The sequence below is a fragment of the Theobroma cacao genome, chromosome 1 (assembly GCF_053813885.1).
Source record: "Theobroma cacao isolate CCN51 chromosome 1, ASM5381388v1, whole genome shotgun sequence".
NCBI classification, from domain to species: Eukaryota; Viridiplantae; Streptophyta; class Magnoliopsida; order Malvales; family Malvaceae; genus Theobroma; species Theobroma cacao.
This window is the reverse complement of record NC_142639.1, coordinates 33,200,463-33,220,758: the sequence shown is the minus strand read 5'-3', so window position 1 is coordinate 33,220,758 and position 20,296 is coordinate 33,200,463. Positions and strand designations below refer to the sequence as shown.

Here is a 20,296-nt window from a genome sequence, read left to right as displayed (position 1 = left end):
TCAGTATAAGCATGTTATAGATATAGCTCCGGATCGCCTTTCTTTACAAAACATGGAGAAGAAACCCATTGAAAGCTTCAAAGAATATGCTCAAAGATGGAGGAATATGGCTTCTCAAGTTCAACCACCATTGACTGAGAAAGAGACCACCGTGATGTTCGTTAACACCCTACGAGCCCCTTACTATGAATGATTGGTCGGTAGTGCCACAAAGAACTTCGCTGATATGGTGATTTCAGAAGAGATGATAGAGACTACCATTAAGCAAAGAAAGATAGAAGGAGGTGACGAGGCACACACAAAAAAAGGGAGAACTTTTAAGAAGAAAGAAAGAGAAGCCCAAGCCATCACTTCGAGACAACCCCAACGAGGAAGCTACAACCCTTACCAGCCATATCCACCATACCCCTATTACCTAGTTGTGAATAACGCTTCACAAAGCCCATACCTATATCCACCCATGCCAAATGCCTTTTCTAACCTGTACCCATATGCTCCCATCCAACGGACACTTTACCCTACAAATATCCACCCACCTACTTCCACACCCGTTATAGCTTCAACCACACAACAAACAACACCTTCAAACAACCATACTGCTGGTGAATCAAGAGGATGGCGAAACAAGCAAGATAAAGTGCACTTTGACCCAATCCTAATTCCATATGCTAAACTCTTCACTTAGTTAGTTGCAAACCATCTAGTGGCACCTTTATACATAGAGCCATTAAAACCTCAATTCCTGAGATGGTATGACGCTTCCGCCCATTGTGATTATCATTATGGAATCGAAGGTCACTCGATCGAGAATTGTACAGCATTCAAACATAAGGTGCGAGGGTTGATCAAGGCAAGAATCCTGAATTTTGAAAAAAAGTCAAAACAGAATGTTAACAACAACCCACTGCCAAATCATGTTGGGGCAGGGGTAAATGCAATCGAAGGGGAGGTGTATGTTAAAAGAAACATTCAGGAAGTGAAAATCTCCATGGAGAAAGTGTTTGAAGCCTTGGTCAAGGCCGATATGTTCAAGGTTTGGCCGAAATATCTTGATGTGAATGACTCGAGAGATATCCAAGGGCCATACTACTTATATCACAAAGGATGTGTGGGGCATTTAATTCGAGATTGTAGTTCTTTTCGAAAGGAAGTGCAAAGGATGATGGACAAATCAAGGATTGAATTCTACGTGGAAGCCTCAAGGCCAATAGTAAACATGATGGCCAAAGATTCCACTTACCCAATGAAGATAAAACCTTTAACCATTTTCTATGAACCAAGAGGAGAGTCGGTGAAAGATAGAACCCATGCCAAAATGACCATTAAAGTCCCTAAACCTTTCCTCTACAAAGATGACAAAGTTATCCCATGGAACTACAATTGCAATGTACAAGTTTTAAATGCGGGGAAATGGATGGCCGAATCTCAAGATAATGCTGCAAATATAACTAGTGTTGGGGGGATTACCCGCAACAGACGTTGCTATACACCAGAGGCATTGGAGAATCTCAGAAAGGAGAAAGGAAAAGAAAAAGAGCAAAATCCAAGAGAAAAAAAAGTGTAATCTCAAGAATCGACAGATGGCTCAAAGGGGTCGATGACGGAAAAAGAAGCTACTGAGTTTCTCAAGTTCATTAAACATAGTGAGTACAATGTGGTCGAGCAATTGAACATGTTGCCCACTCGTGTTTCACTATTATCTTTGCTCCTCAGCTCGAAACCACATAGGAACTCTTTGATGAGGATTCTGAACCAAGCATATGTGGATCACGACATTTTAGTTGAAAATTTGAACTATATTATTGGAAACATTTCAGTGGGTAACATAATATCCTTTAGCGATGAAGAAATCCCTTCTGAAAGTAAGGAAAACTACAAAGCCTTGCATATCACTACCAAGTGTAAAGGCTGTACCGTCGTAAAAGTGCTGCTTGATAACAGATCGTCCTTGAATGTGATGCCCATGAGGACCTTGGCTCGCTTACCCATCGACATGTCTTACATGAGAAAGAGTCAGATGATTGTGAGAGCTTTTGATGGGACAAGGAGAGAAGTAGTAGAAGACATTGAGATACCGATAGAAATCGGTCCGTGTACCTTTACCATTGAATTTCAAGTTATGGATATCGCTTTTTCATACAATTATTTGTTGGGAAGACCTTGGATCCACATGGCTGGGGTCATACCTTCATCGCTTTACCAAAAGGTCAAGTTCATCGTAGATGAGAAGATTATATGTGTTAACGGGGAAGAAGACTTACTTATAAGCAAGCCAGCAGATACTCTTTACGTGGAAGCAAAGGAAGAAGTGCCTGAATGTTCCTTCCGATCTTTCGAGTTTGTCAACACCACATATGTTGGAGAAGGAACCACACCACCTATTCCAAGGCTTTCCAAAACAACCAACATGGCTATCAACCAGATAGTAGGGAAAGGATACCAAGTGGGGACAGGATTGAGAAGAGAACTACAAGGCATTAGAAGGCCAATACGTGCTACCAAAAATGAAGAAAGGTTTGGCTTGGGATATAAGCCAACTAAGAAGGAAAGAGAAGAAATTATAGCCGAAAGAAGAAAGGAAAAGTTGGCTCACTTTAAGGGGCATGAGTTAAAAAACCATGGAATGATATATCCCCATCTCTATGAGACATTTCGGTTTAGAGGTTGCATCTTTCCTGAATCACTCACCTTTGGGAGCAGAGAATTAGTGTCAGCATTAAGGGAAGCTTTTTCTGATTTATCAATATGTACAACGGAGCAAGGTGAAGAGTAGCTAGAAAATGTGGAAGGGATCCCTACTACATACCTCGGGCCACCTGAGCTGAAGTTGAGCAGTTGGACCACCATGAGTTTACCAGTCACTTGTGATTCAATTTCAAAGTAATGCAAACTAAACATCCGTGCTTATGCCCAAGAGCATTGAAAATTTTATGTATCGGGCTTTTTATCATTTGTCATTCTAATAAATTGACATGCGTAGTGCATTTCTCATATCTCCTCTCATGATTCACCATTTCCATGCTTGTCATCTCATCCATTTATTTTAACTGTTTATCTATACAAAAGCTCTACATCTTTCAATTCCCTTTACCTTCCAAGATTCCAAATAATGAATGCGAAGATGATAATGATAGTGGTTTTGAGGTTAATTTTGAAAAGGTACAAGTGTCAATGAACTTGACGATACAGAAAACGTGGAGGATTATGATTTAACTCCGAACTTGTTAAGGCTAGTAGAACAAGAGGGGAGACAAATTTTCCCACATCAAGAGACACTTGAAACGATTAATTTAGAAAATGAAGATAATAAGAAAGAAGTTAGAATTGGTACGATGTTGGTGTCGACTGAAAAAGAAAAACAAATAAAACTCCTTCATGAATATGTAGATGTGTTTGCATGGTCCTATCAAGATGTGCCAGGTCTTAGTACAAACATTGTAGCCCATAAATTACCTTTGAAACCCGAATGCCAACCAATTAAGCAAAAGTTGAGAAGGATGAAACCTGAAATGTTGTTGAAAATTAAGGAAGAGGTGAAAAAGTAGTTCGATGCGGGATTCTTGGAAGTAGCTAAGTACCTTGAATGGGTTGCCAATATTGTCTCGGTGCCTAAAAAGGATGGAAAAGCAAGGATGTGTGTGGATTATCGAGACTTGAATAGAGCAAGCTCAAGAGATAATTTTCCTCTACCCCACATTGACACCCTTGTTGATAATACTACCCGTCATTGCATGTTCTCCTTTATGGATGGCTTTTCAAGGTATAACCAAATTAGGATGGCACCGGAGGACGAAGAAAAAACTACCTTCATAACTATGTGGGGAACCTTTTGTTTTAGAGTAATGCCATTCAGCTTGAAAAATACTGGGGTAACTTATCAGCGGGCTATGGTGACTCTTTTTCATGACATGATGCACAAGGAGGTTGAAGTGTATGTGGATGATATGATCGTAAAAGCCCACAAAATGGAGGATCATGCTACTAATCTTGAAAAATTGTTTGAGAGGTTGCGAAAGTTTCGGCTTAGGCTAAATCCGGCAAAGTGCACTTTTGGAAAGTTACTTGATTTCATAGTCAGTGAAAGAAGAATAAAAGTTGACCCGGATAAGGTTCAAGCAATCTGTGATTTGCCTCATCCCAAAACGCCAAAAGAAGTTAGAGGATTCTTGGAAAAGTTGAATTATATAGCCCGGTTCATATCACAACTCACACTCAAATGTGACCCAATCTTCAAGCTCCTTCACAAACACAGTCCTGGGGCATGGAACGAGGAGTGCCAAGTTGCTTTTGATAAGGTTAAAGAATATCTGTTAAGTCTGCCAGTGTTGGTACCACCTGTGACCGAGAGACCCTTCATTTTGTACCTGATTGTAAATGAAGGATCCATGGGATGTGTGTTGGGACAACATGATGAAACTGGTAAGAAAGAAAGGGCAATTTACTACTTGAGTAAAAAGTTCACTGAGTACGAGTCCAAGTATTCCTCGTTGGAAAAGATGTGTTGTGCTTTAGCATGGACGACTCATCAACTCAGGCAGTACATGCTATATCATACCACTTGGCTCATTGCGAAGTTGGATCCTATTAAATACATCTTCGAGAAACCATCCTTATCAGGTAGAGTGGCAAGATGGCAAGTGTTGTTGTCTGAATATGATATTGTATATGTGTCCCAAAAAGCTATCAAAGGAAGTGCAATCGTAGATTTTCTGGCAAAAATGGTGGAGGAGGATTATGAACCAATGGAGTTTGAGTTCCCAAATGAGGACCTGATGTCGGTTTGTCAAACAAATGAGGAAAAATCAGAGGAGAAAGAGAATTGGAAGATGTTTTTCGATGGAGCTTCAAACACCTTAGGGCATGGCATAGGAGCCGTGTTAGTGTCACCAGAAGGAGATCATTATCCCGTCATAGCCAAACTTAACTTCTATTGCACCAATAATGTGGCTGAATATGAAGCTTGTGTCATAGGTCTTCAAGCAGCAATCGAGAGGAAAATTCATGTTTTGGAAGTGTATGGGGATTCTGCTTTGGTCATTTTTCAGTTGCGAGGAGAATGGGAGACACGTGACTCGAAGTTAATCCGGTATCATAAGTATGTTTCAAAGCTAATTGAAATTTTTGATAAGATTTGCTTCACCCATTTACCCCAAGAGGAGAATCATATGGCTGATGCATTAGCCACATTGGCAGCAATGTTCAACGTTGGTACCGATGTCAAGATTCAACCCATCATGATTAATTTTCGAGAGTGCCCCGTACACTGCTCCAGTGTAGAGGAAGAAGTAGACGGGAAACCATGGTACCATGGTATTGTGCATTATCTCAAGTTTCAGCAGTATTCAGAACAAAGCTCAGAAAATGATAAGAAAACCATTAGAAGGTTGGCAATGAATTTCTTCTTGGATGGGGACATCTTATACAAGAGAAGTAGGGATCAAATGCTTTTGAGATGTGTGGATTCAGCCAAAGCTCGGAGAATAGTTGAGGAAGTTCACGAAGGAATTTGTGAGGCACATGCAAGTGGGCATATGTTGGCAAGACAGGTCATGAGAGTAGGGTATTACTAGCTCACGTTGGAAACGGATTGTATAGATTTCGCTCGAAAGTGTCGCAAGTGTCAGATATACGCAGACAAAATCCACACTCTTGTAAATTCACTGAATGTATTGACATCACCATGGCCATTCTCAATGTAGGGCATGGATGTGATTAGGTTAATAACCCCGAAGGCATCAAATGAGCATCGGTTTATTCTGGTGGCGATTGACTACGTCACTAAGTGGGTAGAAGTAGCATCTTATGCCAATGTGACCTAGAAAGTGGTATGTAAGTTCATCTAAAACGAAATAATATGCCGCTATGGTCTCTCGGAAAGGATCATCATAAATAACGCTAGTAACCTCAATGGTTCAATGATGAAAGAGGTTTGTGTCAAGTTCAAGATCAAGCATCACAATTCAGTGCCTTATCGCCCAAAAATGAATGGAGCAGTAGAAACAGCCAACAAGAACATCAAAAGGATAATTGAAAAGATGACAGATGTATATAAAGATTGGCATGAGAAGTTACCCTTTGCTTTGCATGTTTATCGCACAACAGTCCGAACTTTCACGGGAGCTACACCGTTCTCTTTGGTATATAAGATGGAAGCAGTTTTACCAATTGAAGTAGAAATCTCTTTCCTAAGGGTCCTTAAAGAAGTATAGTTGGAAGAAGCCGAATGGGTTAACCCTCGTTATGAGCAATTGAATCTCATATGAGAAAAAAGGTTGACAGCACTTTGCCATGGGCAGTTACATCAAAAGAGAATGATGAGGGCATATGGCAAGAAGGTACATCCTCGACAGTTCTAAGAAGGAGAGTTGGTATTGAAAAGAATTCTCCTGAACTAGTAGGACCCTCACGAAAAATGGATGCCAAATTGGGAAGGACCGTTTATGGTGAAGAAAGCTTTTCAATGGGGGCACTAATTTTGGTAGAGATGGACAGAAAGGAGTTTTCCAACCCAGTGAATGCCGATGCAGTCAAGAAATATTTTGTGTAAAAAAAAAAAAGAAGAAGAAAGAAAATTTTTCAAGTTGAAAACCTGAAAAGGCAACTTAAGTATGGGAGATGTGTTTAGGGCGAAAACTCGAAATGGCAGTCTAGACACGAAAGAGGTCCAAATACTACAAGGGCTTAACACAGAAAGGGTGAAAATCATGATCCGAGATGTTCAGACAAAAGACAAAAGAGCTAACGCTTGTGCCTGCTTTGAGATAAAATTTCGAGGCTACTGTCAATATCTATCGGAACAGTCATTAAGAAAGAACTATATCTCTTTTGTATTAATTGGTTTTCCCCTGTTCCTTTTCATTATGCCTGATTGTAGAAACTTCCCTTTTTTCTAATGAAAAATAGCCTTTCTGCTCCCAACATTGTCATCATTTTCATTCTGCCAAGAAAGGAGATATGAGTACATTGCATTGCATTTGTCATAAAATTGGAATGATATTTAATAAAGAGCATGATAAAGTAAGAAATGTTTGCAATATTTTGAAAAAGGATCGTAATTGACGGGGAATGAAATGGAGTTTGGTATTATAAAAAAGAAAGAGAAAAGACTAAGAAAAGAAAGAAAGAAATGGAAGTAGCAACAAAATGGAGAACAGTAAAAATGTGAAGAATGATTGGACCATGCATATGATAGAGGAAGAAAACAATTGTGAGCAATGAATTGGGGAAGACGAGAGATCGGAAGCGTGATCGGTTGATCCCCCAATGATCAAAGAAAAAGCTCTAAAAAACTTTAAAAAAAAAACTGATGGAGATGATTAGAATATTTAAATTGCGATGTTCAAAGTTTTAAAACAACTGAAAAAAAGGGAAATTCATCTTTAAAGTCGTAGAACCTCAAATGAGGAATTGATTATTTTTCACAATTTCAAAAAAAAAAATCTTATTGCCTCAGCTTTGAGGAGTCCATTTTAAAAGTCTCGTTGCCTCAATTTTGAGGAGTTTATTTTTTTAAAAAAAAATCTCGTTACCTCAACTTTAAGGAGTTCATTTTAGAAGTTTCGTTGCCTCAGCTTTGAGGAGTCCATTTTAAAAGTCTTGTTGCCTCAGTTTTGAGGAGTTCATTTAAAAAAAAAAAGAAGTCTCATTGCCTCAGCTTTGAAGAGTTCATTTTTAAAGTCTCGTTGCCTCAACTTTGAGGAGTTCATTTTAGAAGTTTCGTTACCTCAGCTTTGAGGAGTTCATTTTTAAAAGTCTCGTTGCCTCAGTTTTGAGGAGTTCATTTTTAGAAATTTTGTTGCCTTAGCTTTGAGGAGTTCATTTTTAAAAGTGTCATTGCCTCAGCTTTGAGGAGTTCATTTTTAAAAGTCTTATTGCCTCAGTTTTGAGGAGTTTATTTTAAAAGTTTCGTTGCCTCAGCTTTGAGGAGTTCATTTTTAAAAGTTTCGTTGCCTCAACTTTGAGGAGTTCATTTTAAAAGTTCGTTGCCTTAGCTCTGAGGAGTTCATTTTTAAAAGTGTCATTGCCTCAGCTTTGAGGAGTTCATTGTTAAAAGCTTTAAGGAGTTCATTGTTAAAAGCTTTGAGGAGTTCATTGTTAAAAGTTTCGTTGCCTCAGTTTTGAAGACTTCATTTTTAAAAGTCTCATTACCTCAATTTTGAGGAGTTCATTTTTAAAGCTTCGTTGCCTCAGCTTTGAGGAGTCTCATTTAAACAAAAAAAAAACAAAAAAATAAAGAAACAAAAACAAAAAAAAATAGAAAAACAAAAAAAATAACTAACCAAAAAAAACCAAAAAAAAAAAAACTTGGTAAGAGAATTGAAGAATTAGTCAAATACAGTGTCTACATCTTTGCACTATTTCGGATTTTCAAAATGTGCAAAGAAGGGCAGCTGTAGACACTATAAAAATTATAATAACATTTTATTAAAAAAATCATAAACAAAAAATGAATGAAAATGACAAAAAAAATAATAAAGAAAAAATGAAAAAAAAATAGGTACGACTGGCAGGGTGCGGACTCACCCTACCAGGCTCCACCCTCACCCTATCAGATGCGAAAAAATCACGTCCGGCAGAGTAGTGGTAGCGTGCCCTTTTAGCCTAGTATAAAGGGGGCACTGTAGCAACCCGAGGGGGGGGGGGGGGGGGGGGGGGGAGAGCCACAACCTACAAACCAAAAAACCCAAAAAAAAAATCCTAGCAAAAAACAAAAAGCCAAAATCGAAGACCCTAAGTTCTCTAACAGCCATAACCACAAGTTCTTAACCAAAAAAAATAATCAAAAAATGTGTAATGGGGGAGGAGAGTAGCTGATATTGTTTTGAGGGAACTTTTAGCTGATTTTTAGAGAGATTGAGAGGGGTTTTGGGGCAACTGTTTTGGGAGACGTTTTAGGCTGTTGGGTATCCCGACCGACGGTACATATAGAGAGGAGGGGAAAGCCGATCGGTAGAGAGAGGAGTGAAAAGGGAGCCGATTGTTGCCGACCAAAGGTGGGAGAGGTGAGAAGTCAATCGTCGTCTATTGGGGTGTCGATCGATGGTTTTGTGAGAGGAAGAACCTAGTCGGCAAAAAGGGGTCGACTAAAGAGAGTTTGTTTAGAGTGGTTGGGGGACGTCGGTGACGTCGAGCGGCAGAAAAGGGTGATGCCGATCTGGGAGCCACCGGTGCAGGAAAAGGGTGTTACCGGTGAGGGGGTAAACCGATTTGTTTGGTTGTCAGAAAGTTTGGTTTTTAGAGAGAAGAAAGAGTGAGATAGACGGTGGAAGAAGGAAAGAAGAAAAGAAGAAAAGAAAAGAAAAAAAAAAGGGCAGCTTTTAGATATCTCCAAACGGCTCTGTTTTACTAGTGGAGTGTTTGAGCCAAAAAGAGGCCGATCAGATCTTTAGGAGTGGGCCGATTGTCTTGGGCCGCTTTTAGCCCATAAAAGGTAAATCTTTGGCTTTTCTGATTTAGTCTTTGTGATGTTGTGCTTGGCCCATTGTTTAGATAGGAAGATAATTAGTTTTTTTTATTAATTAGAATAAAAGATAAAATATATAAAAATTTATCAGATGACAAGAAAAAATATATAAAGTGAATAAAAAAATATAAAAAAATAGATAAGGATGAAATTAAAATTTTTAAATATATATACAAAAAATGGAGAAGGTAAAAATATAATAATATATATTTAATTATGTAATAAATAATAGCAAAATTAGGTAGAAAAGTTATTTAGTTATAAGTATAGATCCAACAATAAAGATATATAGGGAAATAAATGAACATTTAATATAAAAATAATAAATAGTAAATAAAAAATAATATAATAATAATATAGCTTTATATAAAATAGAGAGAGGAGTACAAATGAGGAGAGAACAAAAATAGCATAATTGTTTAATTTAATACCAATGATGGGATGATTGATCAGGGCACGAGAAGTCGCAATTTTGGGCCCATATTCTCTAGGTTCGGAATCCGAATCAAGGCTCCACCAATACGATGAGAGGGCCTCGATTTCAAGATCTCGAAATTTTTAATAAATAAAGAATTTGACTATACAAAAATTACTCGATAAAAATAATAAATAAATAACAATAGATAAAAAAAATGATGATAAAAATAATAATAATAATTCGAATATATAGTAACTAATTAATTTGTGAAAATGCAATATACATGATATTAAATAAATAGAAAAATTAAAAAAATAAATGATAATAATAAATACAAAATACAAAAATGATAAAAAAATAATAATAAAATTTTTGTTCACTAAAATAACATGGAATCCTAAACAACTTATTTAATTATAAAAGAAAAATATAAGAGAAACTTAGAATAAAAAAATGTAAAGTATGAAAAAAATAATAATTAGTAATAAAATAGAAAAATATGATAATAAAAAAATAAAATAAAATGAAAATAATAATTAAATAATAATAAATGAAAAAAATAGATAATTGCATTAGCATAGCATATATATATATATATTGCATCATGCATATCATTGCATATAAATATTTCTGTTTTCGAGTTTAAGCTCCGATGATGGGATCTTTCGAGGATCTTGCGAAGGCGAGTATTCCTCGAAAAGTTCTCTAGGTGAAAAGGTGTCCTCGGGTCCCACCAATATGATGGGAGGGCTCGAGAAACATCTTTAATAAATGGTTTTCGCTCGTATTAGGTTCATTATACACGAAAATATTATTTAAAAAAAAAACGTACGATGACCCCGATGATGGGAATTATTCGTTGAATTTGCAAAGGCGAGTTTCTCGAATAATTTCCTAGGTGAGAGAACACCTCGGATCCCACCAGTATGATGGGCGAATTCGAGAGAACATCCTCAATAAAAGGTTATTCGTCCGACATTTTTATCTCACGCCATGCATTTCATCTTGTCTCACATTGTCATTCCATTTTATGTTAAATAGGAGATAAAATAAGAGAATAATAACTAAGAAAATATAGTGAAATTAAAAATTAAAGCCTAATAGGATAATCAAAAAATGGTACCGTTTATGGAACGGGCGTCCCGAGGGTGCTAATCCTTCCCCGAGCGTAACCGTACTCCCGAACTTAGATATAAAAAAACATAGACCAGTTTAAGGTTCTTTTCGGTAGGCTTAAAATTAATTTAAGGCTTCATCGATTAGAATCGAGTCAATAGGTGGCTAATCGCACCTAGTAAAAAAAAAAGGGTGGCGACTTCTAGTTTTTTTAGAGTTTTCACCCTTATTTGACTGTCGAGTTCTCGGACCCGCACGTTACGACATACTCATTGTACTCTGATTTTCCTCAATGAGAAAAAGTTTTTTGACATTCTCCCATATTCCCTAAGTTTCTGCGCCACTTGTCTCATCATTTTTGTCACTTTTTGTGAATTTTGATTGGATTTCATTGGTTCTGGCGGCGGTTAGTTCTTTGTACATAGAAAAAATGGAGGTGACTGATGATTGTGATTTTGCTGAGATCTTGGGAAGGGAGCTTTCAAGACTATTTACAAGGGATTTGATGAAGCTGATGGAATAGAGGTTGCATGGAAGTGGAACCACCTAGTCAATATTGAAGACGCCTGAACAGTAGCTTCAGAGGTTATATTCAGAGATTCATTTTTTAAAGTAATTGAAACATGAAATTATTATCAAGTTGTACAGCTCCCGGGTGGATGATAAGAACCAGACCATCAACATGGCAACCATCTTTTCAAGTCATTTTCTTTTTGCAGATTTTTTATTTTTGATAAAAAGAATCCTTTATTAACAAGTTTAATAAAATCAGTGGTAAGGCCTGGTTCAGTTCTGTTTACCAATGGTTGGGTTTGAGGGAGCTGGCGGATGTGAGCCTATGTGGACATCTCTCTTGGTCGCATGCTGCCCCTGCAACCCCTCGGTGGCCTCAGCTGCAGATCTGGCTTCTGTGATATGAATGGGTGTTATTCAGTCGTGTACAGGTTGGTTGATTGGTGTTGCATGTGAAAAGTTATTGAATGTGCAGCATACGTGCTTTAGGGTCTGTATACGCTTGTGACAAGCAACCCAATTTTTTATGTGCGCGTAACCTCTTTAATGGTTCAGTTTTTTTTTGAGGTTTGGAGTCCATATGTCTTGGCCGTGCTGTATATTATTGTAAGACAATTGACACACATTAATTAAAACCATTAACACAAGGGATAGAAAAATGCAAAACAAAAACAAAGAAGGGCAGCATAGTCATTTGAGACTTGTAACAATGGCTAGAAAATTGTTCAAGAAATCAGAAGCTCGAGACAAGGGCGGCCCTATACGTTCAAAGGCCTAAAGCAAAATATTCAAATGAGGCTTTTTTATTGAAATTTAAAAAAATTATTAAAATTTTATTCTTCTAACTTTTTGAAATGCAAAATTTTTAATTAAACTTTTATAATCAAGTTCTTCTAATATTTCTTTTTCAATTGATAATATAGCCAATCCATTTAATCTTTCTTGAGACATTGTTGATCTTAAATAAGATTTTATTAATTTTAGTTTTGAAAAACTTCTTTCTCCTGAAGCAACACTTATTGGAATTGTTAACATTATTCTAAAAGCAATATATGCATTTGGAAAAGAATCGAGTCTTCTTATATGATTAAGTATATCAATTGGACTGTTTTCTTCATGTATAATTTCTTTTAAAATTTTTAACTCTGAAAATAAATCTAAACCATCAATATCAGAATAGTTATTATATTTTAAGGAACATTCAAGATTAAGGCAATATTCTTTCAAACTATTATCATCTAATGATTTCAACTTTTTACCGCTAAATAAAAAATCAAAAATATTTTTATATATCTTAAATTGTTCAAATCTACTTTGAAGTGAAAAAATTGCTTGATCTACTATATACAAGAAGTAATCAATTCTAAATGATTCTTCAAGAGATCTAGTTATTTCATTATCAACATTCTCATCAAATTGTTTTTTCCTACAAATAATACGTGCATCACGAAATTCAGCTTCTATGTTCATTTCAGATGCAATTTCTTTAGAAGAAATCATAGCAAATGCAAATCCATTCTCTATATTTTTCAAAAAAAGAAAGAAGACCTTTTAATTGTTCTATAGCAACATCAATACACATATCTTTTGATTGCAAATTTTTGTTAACAGAGTTAACAGCAAATAATATATCATACCAAATAATCATGCCCAACAAAAACTCAAAATTTTCAAGCTCATATGTTGCTAAGCAATTAGCTTCACTTTTAGTTTTAGGATCTTCACTAACTTCTACTAATTTCAATAAAGCATCTCTTATTTGTGGAGCTTGGAATCTTATTGCTTTAACACTTTCAACACGACTTTCCCAACGTGTTTGTGACAATGATTTAAGAGTTAGACTAGGTATATTGTCTTGTAAAATTTCCCATCGTTTGGTAGAAGAAGAAAATAGTGAATATATTCGTTGTACCACTCCAAAAAATGATACAGCTTTAGTGCAAGAATTTGCCATGTCACAAAGTACTAAATTTAGATTATGACAACCACATGGTGTATAAAAGGATCTAGGATTTAAGGCTAAAATCCTTTTTTGCACTCTGTGTTGCTTGCCCTTCATATCAGATCCATTATCATATCCCTGTCTTCTTAAATTATTAATATCAAGCCCAATATTTTTTATTTCATCCACAATGGCATCAAAAAGACCTTTTCTAGTTGTATCATTTACTTTTAAGAATTCAAAAAAATACTCCATAAGTTTAATTGGACTTGATGAAATATTAACACATCGTAATATAAAAGACATTTGCTCTTAATGACTTACATCTGGAGTGCAATCAAGTATTATTGAAAAATATTTTGCTTCTATGAGGTTTTTAATCATTTTATTTCTAATTTCACTTGCTAACAAATTTATCAATTCATTTTGTACTTTATGTCCAAGGTAATGAGTATGAATTTTATTGTCTTTAATGCGTCGAATATGTTCTTGCATCACTGGATCAAATTCTGTAATCATTTCAATTAGACTTAAAAAATTTCCATTACTTTCTTGATAAATCTTTTCATTTTTCCCACGAAGAGCTAAATTATTTTTACCAAGAGTTTTTATTACAGCAAGAATTCTTGTTAATACTTTTTTCCAATGTTCTTCATCTCTTTTAATTTGTTCTTGGACACTTTCATCAATTGTTTTATTTTTCAATAATCTCATTTCTAAATCAATCCAAGAACTCATATTAGTAATATGATCATTACTCATTTCATGACTCTTAAGCTTAGCACTAAGGTTTCTCCAATCTTTGGTGCCAACATTAGTTAATTTACTTGTACTAGAAGCCAAATTAAACAATTTACAACAAAAACAAAATACTCTATCTAAGTCTTTCGAATAAACTAGCCATCTTCTTTCATGTGTCTCCCCATTTGCCAACTTTTGAATATAATATGTAACAGAAAAATGTCTTGAAAACTCATCTTTGGGAAAATCTAAATCATTAACTTTAATTGGACCTTTTTCTACTAATAAATCTCTTAAATTTGCATCAATATTCGTCCACTGACTTGGATCATAAATATTTTTAGGAATGCAATCATTTAAATTAATAGGCTGATCTTCTTCATCATGATTTCTATGATTATTTTGAATCTCTTCATTAACATCTTGTTCTAGTATTTCATCATCATCATCTAACTCTCTAAGATTATTAACTTGTTCGTTTAAGGGACACTTATTAATAATTTCTGATTCATTATTTTTATTACTTGTAAAAAATTTATCAAGAGCTCCTTTTTTAGATTGTTTTAAACTTTCAATTCTTTTTTTTTTTTAAGCTTTGAATAACCAGATTCATATTTTTGATTTAACATGAGGTACAAAAATATTTAACTATTATAATTATCTTATATTTTTTAAATGACTAATATAAAATCAACAATCAAAATTTCTAATTCAAATAAATCAACTATCACATAAAATAAAAATAATATCTATAATATATATATAAAAGTAGGATGTTTCAATTTTTTTCAATTGAGTCTTCAATTGAATGACAAGTGTCATTCAATTAGAACTCCTTTTTATTTTTTTGACCTTTAGGTTTCTATTGAATTAATTTTTTTTACACATTATGTCAAAGATAAGTTGTTTTTGACATTGGAAGAGTTTTTTTTATGTTTTTTATTTTTATTTATTTTAATAAAAAATACTTAAAAATAATAATTTTTAACTTTTAATGCTTAGAAGATAGATTTATTTAATATTTCTTAATTATAATTTAATATTATTTTTTATCTATATTCTCTTATTCTTCATGAACTTGAATCTATAGTATATAGATATCTCTTTTATACTTAAATGTTTAAATTTTAATAAATATCCATCCAATTCATTATATAAAAGTAGGATAATTGATTGGATCAATTGATTGACATTTGTCATTTTTAATTAAATTAATTTTTTTACACCTTATGTCAAAACTACATTGGTTTTTACATTTGAAGGGTTTTTTTTGTTTTTTATTTTTATTTATTTTAGTAAAAAAATATTTTAAAACAATAATTTCCAACTTTTAATGCTTATAAGATATATTCATTTAATATTTATCAATTGTAATTTAATATTATTTTTTGTCTATATTCTCTTATTCTACATCAACCTGAATCTATAATATATAGACATTTTTTTTGTACATAAATGTTTAAATTCTAATAAACATCCATTCAATTCATTTAACAAAATAAAAGAGTTAAAAAGGCCTACTCATTTTGCAATATACATGGCATACAATCATCATTGAATAAATAAATCAATTGAATTTGATAACCCTTAGTAATTCATTTTATATATAAAAAACATATAATATTAGAAATTACTAACTATTTTATATTGATAGAATCTTTATATTATACTGTTGCCTTATATTCTACAACTGTTTATTTTAATATGCTAATAGTATAAATTATATGCTTTCTCATTTCTTAATAGTTTATTATACATCTAATAATCTTTGATAAGATTATCGTATTTTTTGGATAAATTCTGTTTTAAATAGAATAACTAATTGAGTCAATTGGTTGCCATTTTCAATTGAATTAATTTTTTTTACATCTTATGTCTAAGCTGCGTCGTTTTTTTTTACATTTGAAGGGTTTTTTTTATTTTTATTTATTTCAGTAAAAAAATACTTGAAAACAATAATTTTTAATTTTTAATGTTTAGAATATAGATTAATTTAATATTATTTTCTATTTATGTCCTCTTATTCTGCATGAACCTAAATCCATAGTATTTACATATCTCTTTTGTATACGTATGTTTAAATTCTAATAAATATTCATTCAATTCATTGAACAAAATAAAAAACTTAAGAAGATTTATTCATTTCTTAATATACATAGCACATAGTCATCATTAAACAAATAAATCAACTAAATTTGACAACCTTTAGTCATTCATTTTACATATAAAAGATATATTATTAAAAATTAGTAACAATTTTATATTGATAGGATCTTTATATTATACGGTTACCTTATATTGTACAATTGTTTATCTTAATCTGTCAATAGTACATGTTATATAGTCTCTCATTTCTTAATATTTTACTGTTTTATAATTATATATGTAAGTGCAAGTTTTCGGTAATTGAAACCAGAGCAAACAATTATTTTCAATTAATGCCAGTTTATTTTTTTCTTTATCAGTAAAAATCAGATATTCATGCAATTGACTAATATAATATTGTTTTCTTTGCAAACTCTTTTAAAGGTACCAAATTGAAATCCACTTTAACATAATTAATATTTCCTGCGATTTTTTTCGTAGCGTAGTTACGGGCACCATCCTAATAACAATATAATATCAATTCCAAATTAAAGTAAAAAAATTTGTAAAGATTAGAACAATAGTACCTAATTGTTGAATGCTTATTGTAAACCGCAAATGAGGCTCACAGCTTTATGAAGATAATAAAAGAACATATTTCTTATGTATTCTTTGGAGAAAAATTAAAGTTAAAGGAAGAAAGAGCAAATGAGAAAGAAAGATTTTAAAAGTAGATATTATAAATTGAAAAAAAAATAATTAGTTTTATATATAGGAAAAAAATAGCTGTTGAAAATCATTAAATGCATTGATTGAAAATAAGAGAAATAAGTGAGAAAAAACTAACTGTTGGAGATGATTAAATACATATAATTATTAGTTTATTGGAAATATGAGAATATAGTTGAGAATTAATAACATTCTAGAAATAAAGAAGTAATAAAAAATTGAGATTTATTAGGTACATAATTAAAAAAGTGAAAGAATAAATAATTTTATTAATTATTTTTTACTTTTATATATTTTTAATATAATTAATTATATTATAATTATTATAAAATTATAAATCTTTTCTAAAATTGGGACCTCCTCAAATTGGGGGCTTAAAACCCTTGCTTGGGTGGCTTCACCCAAAGGCCGGCCTTGGCTCGAGACTAGGTTATGGTAGTTGCCAAGTTCAGGAAAGGTGAATCAAAGCCAAGACTCATATTGTTCTGCTGGACATTGTTGAATGGAAATTATGCTCTAGAGTCTTAGCTATAAGCTATTTTCTTAAACTTTCTTTCAAATGGTGATGCTGGTTTAATTTCTTGAAAGTTAAATACTAAATGTTGGCTGTCATCTAAGGTGATAGAAGTTCCAGTGAAGCATAATCAACTCTTATAATGGATCTGGGTATAATAGTATCACTTCAAAGGATTTATTCTTTATGAATCAAAAGTATAATAAGTCCAAATACTGAATCTAATCTTTATTTCGAAAACCAACTAGTTACCTAGAGATAAAAAAAGATCTAGTGATATTGCTCTGCTGGAAAAGCAAAGAAAGACCAAAACCTCTAGTTTTGGCCGTAATGTTGATTTTAAAAAGTTAAAAGCACATAGCTGTAGATGATGCTTCATCATAAAAGGGATCAGCTAGTTTAAGTATTTCAAAAGAAGAAACAACAAGAAGTGGGGCGATAAAAGAGAACACTTAGAATAAACTATGCAAGACTCAAGATGATGACTAATCTTTTTAAGCTCTGGCCTTGAAAGGAAAAGCTTTCTGGTGGTAAATAGCAGTAAGGGCAGCTCGATTAAAGGGTCCAACCCAGAAAATTCAATCTTTTTGCAAATTGTTAATGGGTTCAAAGTTTTAAAATCATATGTCATCCTATTAAAAGAAGATTTTAAAATGCTTTCTGTCCTTGGTGCCTATGGAAATGTAGAATTCTTTCAGACCCAAAATAGAAAATGCCTTTGAATATTGTAGCAGAGCGTTGGTTGTTCATTGGAGAAGATGAGATGTAAAATTAAGTAAACAAAAGGGTAAAATTGGTATAAGGTTAATGCCACATCATTAAATAAACAGAAACTTTAACAGTGGATTAAAGGTAGAACTTATGTATCTATTGATTTAAATAATTTTAAGACGAAATGTTTATTTTCAATATTAATGGATTAACATGTAATTATGAACAGAACTTAAGAAAAGAAGAGTATTTTATCCTATATCTTTATTGATCATTCCTTTATCTTTATGTAGTTCATGTTATACTCAACATATGCCTCATTGTACATTCTTAACTAGGACTACTGCAAGTAATATCAAAGTATAGCAATCCCCACATAAAAGAACCTGATGATCTCAAGTTGAAGAATTATTTACATAATTGACACATGAGAATACTTTTATAAACACTTGAGTGAAAGTATCAAATGGACTTTTCATGGTGGATAATGTTTAGTAAACTTGTTTTTATAACAAGCATTCATATGTTAGTTTTAGGTATCCTAATACATTAATCTATGAAATCAATTACTTAATTCACAAGTAAGAAACATAACATATTCTAATCTTTTAGCTTATACCAATATCCTATCTTGATAAAGCACTGACAAGGAACTTTTTAAGAGTGATGCTTTCATGTAGTGAAAGTTTCATAATTATAGCACATTATAATTCCTATACAAAGTATATTCACTTCAAGAACTTTATCTTAAAACTAATAAACATATGAAAATATGTAAATTCATATATAAAGAAAACTTTTTGTTAATGCAATGCATAAAATCAAAGTCAATATTTTCTACAAAATATGTCGATTGGCTTGTATTAACTCTGTTAATCTCCCACTTGCTTTAAAGCCAATCGCTTATATATCTAATAATCATGCCTTCTATGTGGTGGTCATGTTTATGTTGGGACAAGACCTTAATGAAAAGATTTGCTAGATTATCCTTTAAAGTCACATGTTCACTCTTTATATCACCATATTTGATAATCTCTTAAATCAAGTGGTAATGCCTTAATATGTGTTTAGATCACTTATGAGACCTTGGTTCCTTTACTTACGCAATAACTCCATTGTTGTCACATTACAAAAGTATTAGCTCAATAATGCTAGGAATCACACGTAGTTTTTCCTGATCCAAACTACCTTTTTTGTTGCCTTAGACTCAAAGATGTATTCGGTTTCAATCGTAGAATATATGGTAGTTTCCTGCTCGAAACTTTTCCAATTAATCACACCTTCATTAAGATTGAATACAAATCCTCTTTGTGACTTACTATCATCTTTTCCTTTTTTCTTTTTAAAAGTATTCCCTTTTTTCGTGATTGTTGCCTCACTTCCTTCCATTTTGCCTTACTTGATAGCATTCTCGATCATTTCCTTTGAAATTACCATATCAGCAAAATTCTTTGTAGCATTCACAACCAACCTTTCATAGTAAGGTGCTCGCAAAGTATTGACAAACATGATAGTGGTTTCTTTTCTAGTCAAGGGTGGGAAAACTTGAGAAGCCATGTTCCTCCATCTTTAAGCATATTCTTTGAAGCTTTCAGTGGGCTTTTTCTCCATATTTTGTAAAAAGAGACAATTAGGAGCCATGTTTGTAAAATGCTTGTATTGGGCCACAAATGCCATTTCACCACAATGCTCGTGAGGCTATCTTAGAAAAAATGGATCAAAAGTTTGTCATCATGCGCATACGTAGCCATTTTCCTACAATACATGGTAATATGTGTAGCCAGGTATTTAGCAGCATCATACTTTTCAAAATTGAGAATTTTGAATTTTAGATAAATGACCACATCTGGTACAAGGCATAGCTCTATTGCATCCATGGAACAACATATGTCCATCCTTTTTACTATACATAACCTCTCTTTTAGTAGGTCATACTTTTGATAAGCTTTAGGGTTATCTTTTAAGTCAAAGGAACCATACTTAAGTTTTTCTTGCTTCTTTGGATCATCCAAATTGGGCATAGAAATGGGATCGAAATGAGCCATTCCTCTAATTGGCCTTAGT

General features: G+C 33.2%; 1 protein-coding gene across 1 annotated transcript; it reads right to left on the bottom strand.

Annotated features, from left to right (window-relative positions):
* Positions 1–12,335: 12,335 nt before the first annotated feature.
* Positions 12,336–19,789, bottom strand: LOC148764752 (hAT family dimerization domain-containing protein). The gene is given in 4 exon segments (XM_088810014.1): positions 12,336–12,994; positions 13,215–13,382; positions 13,584–14,284; positions 19,632–19,789. Coding segments are annotated over 4 exon segments (1,686 nt in total).
* Positions 19,790–20,296: the final 507 nt, after the last annotated feature.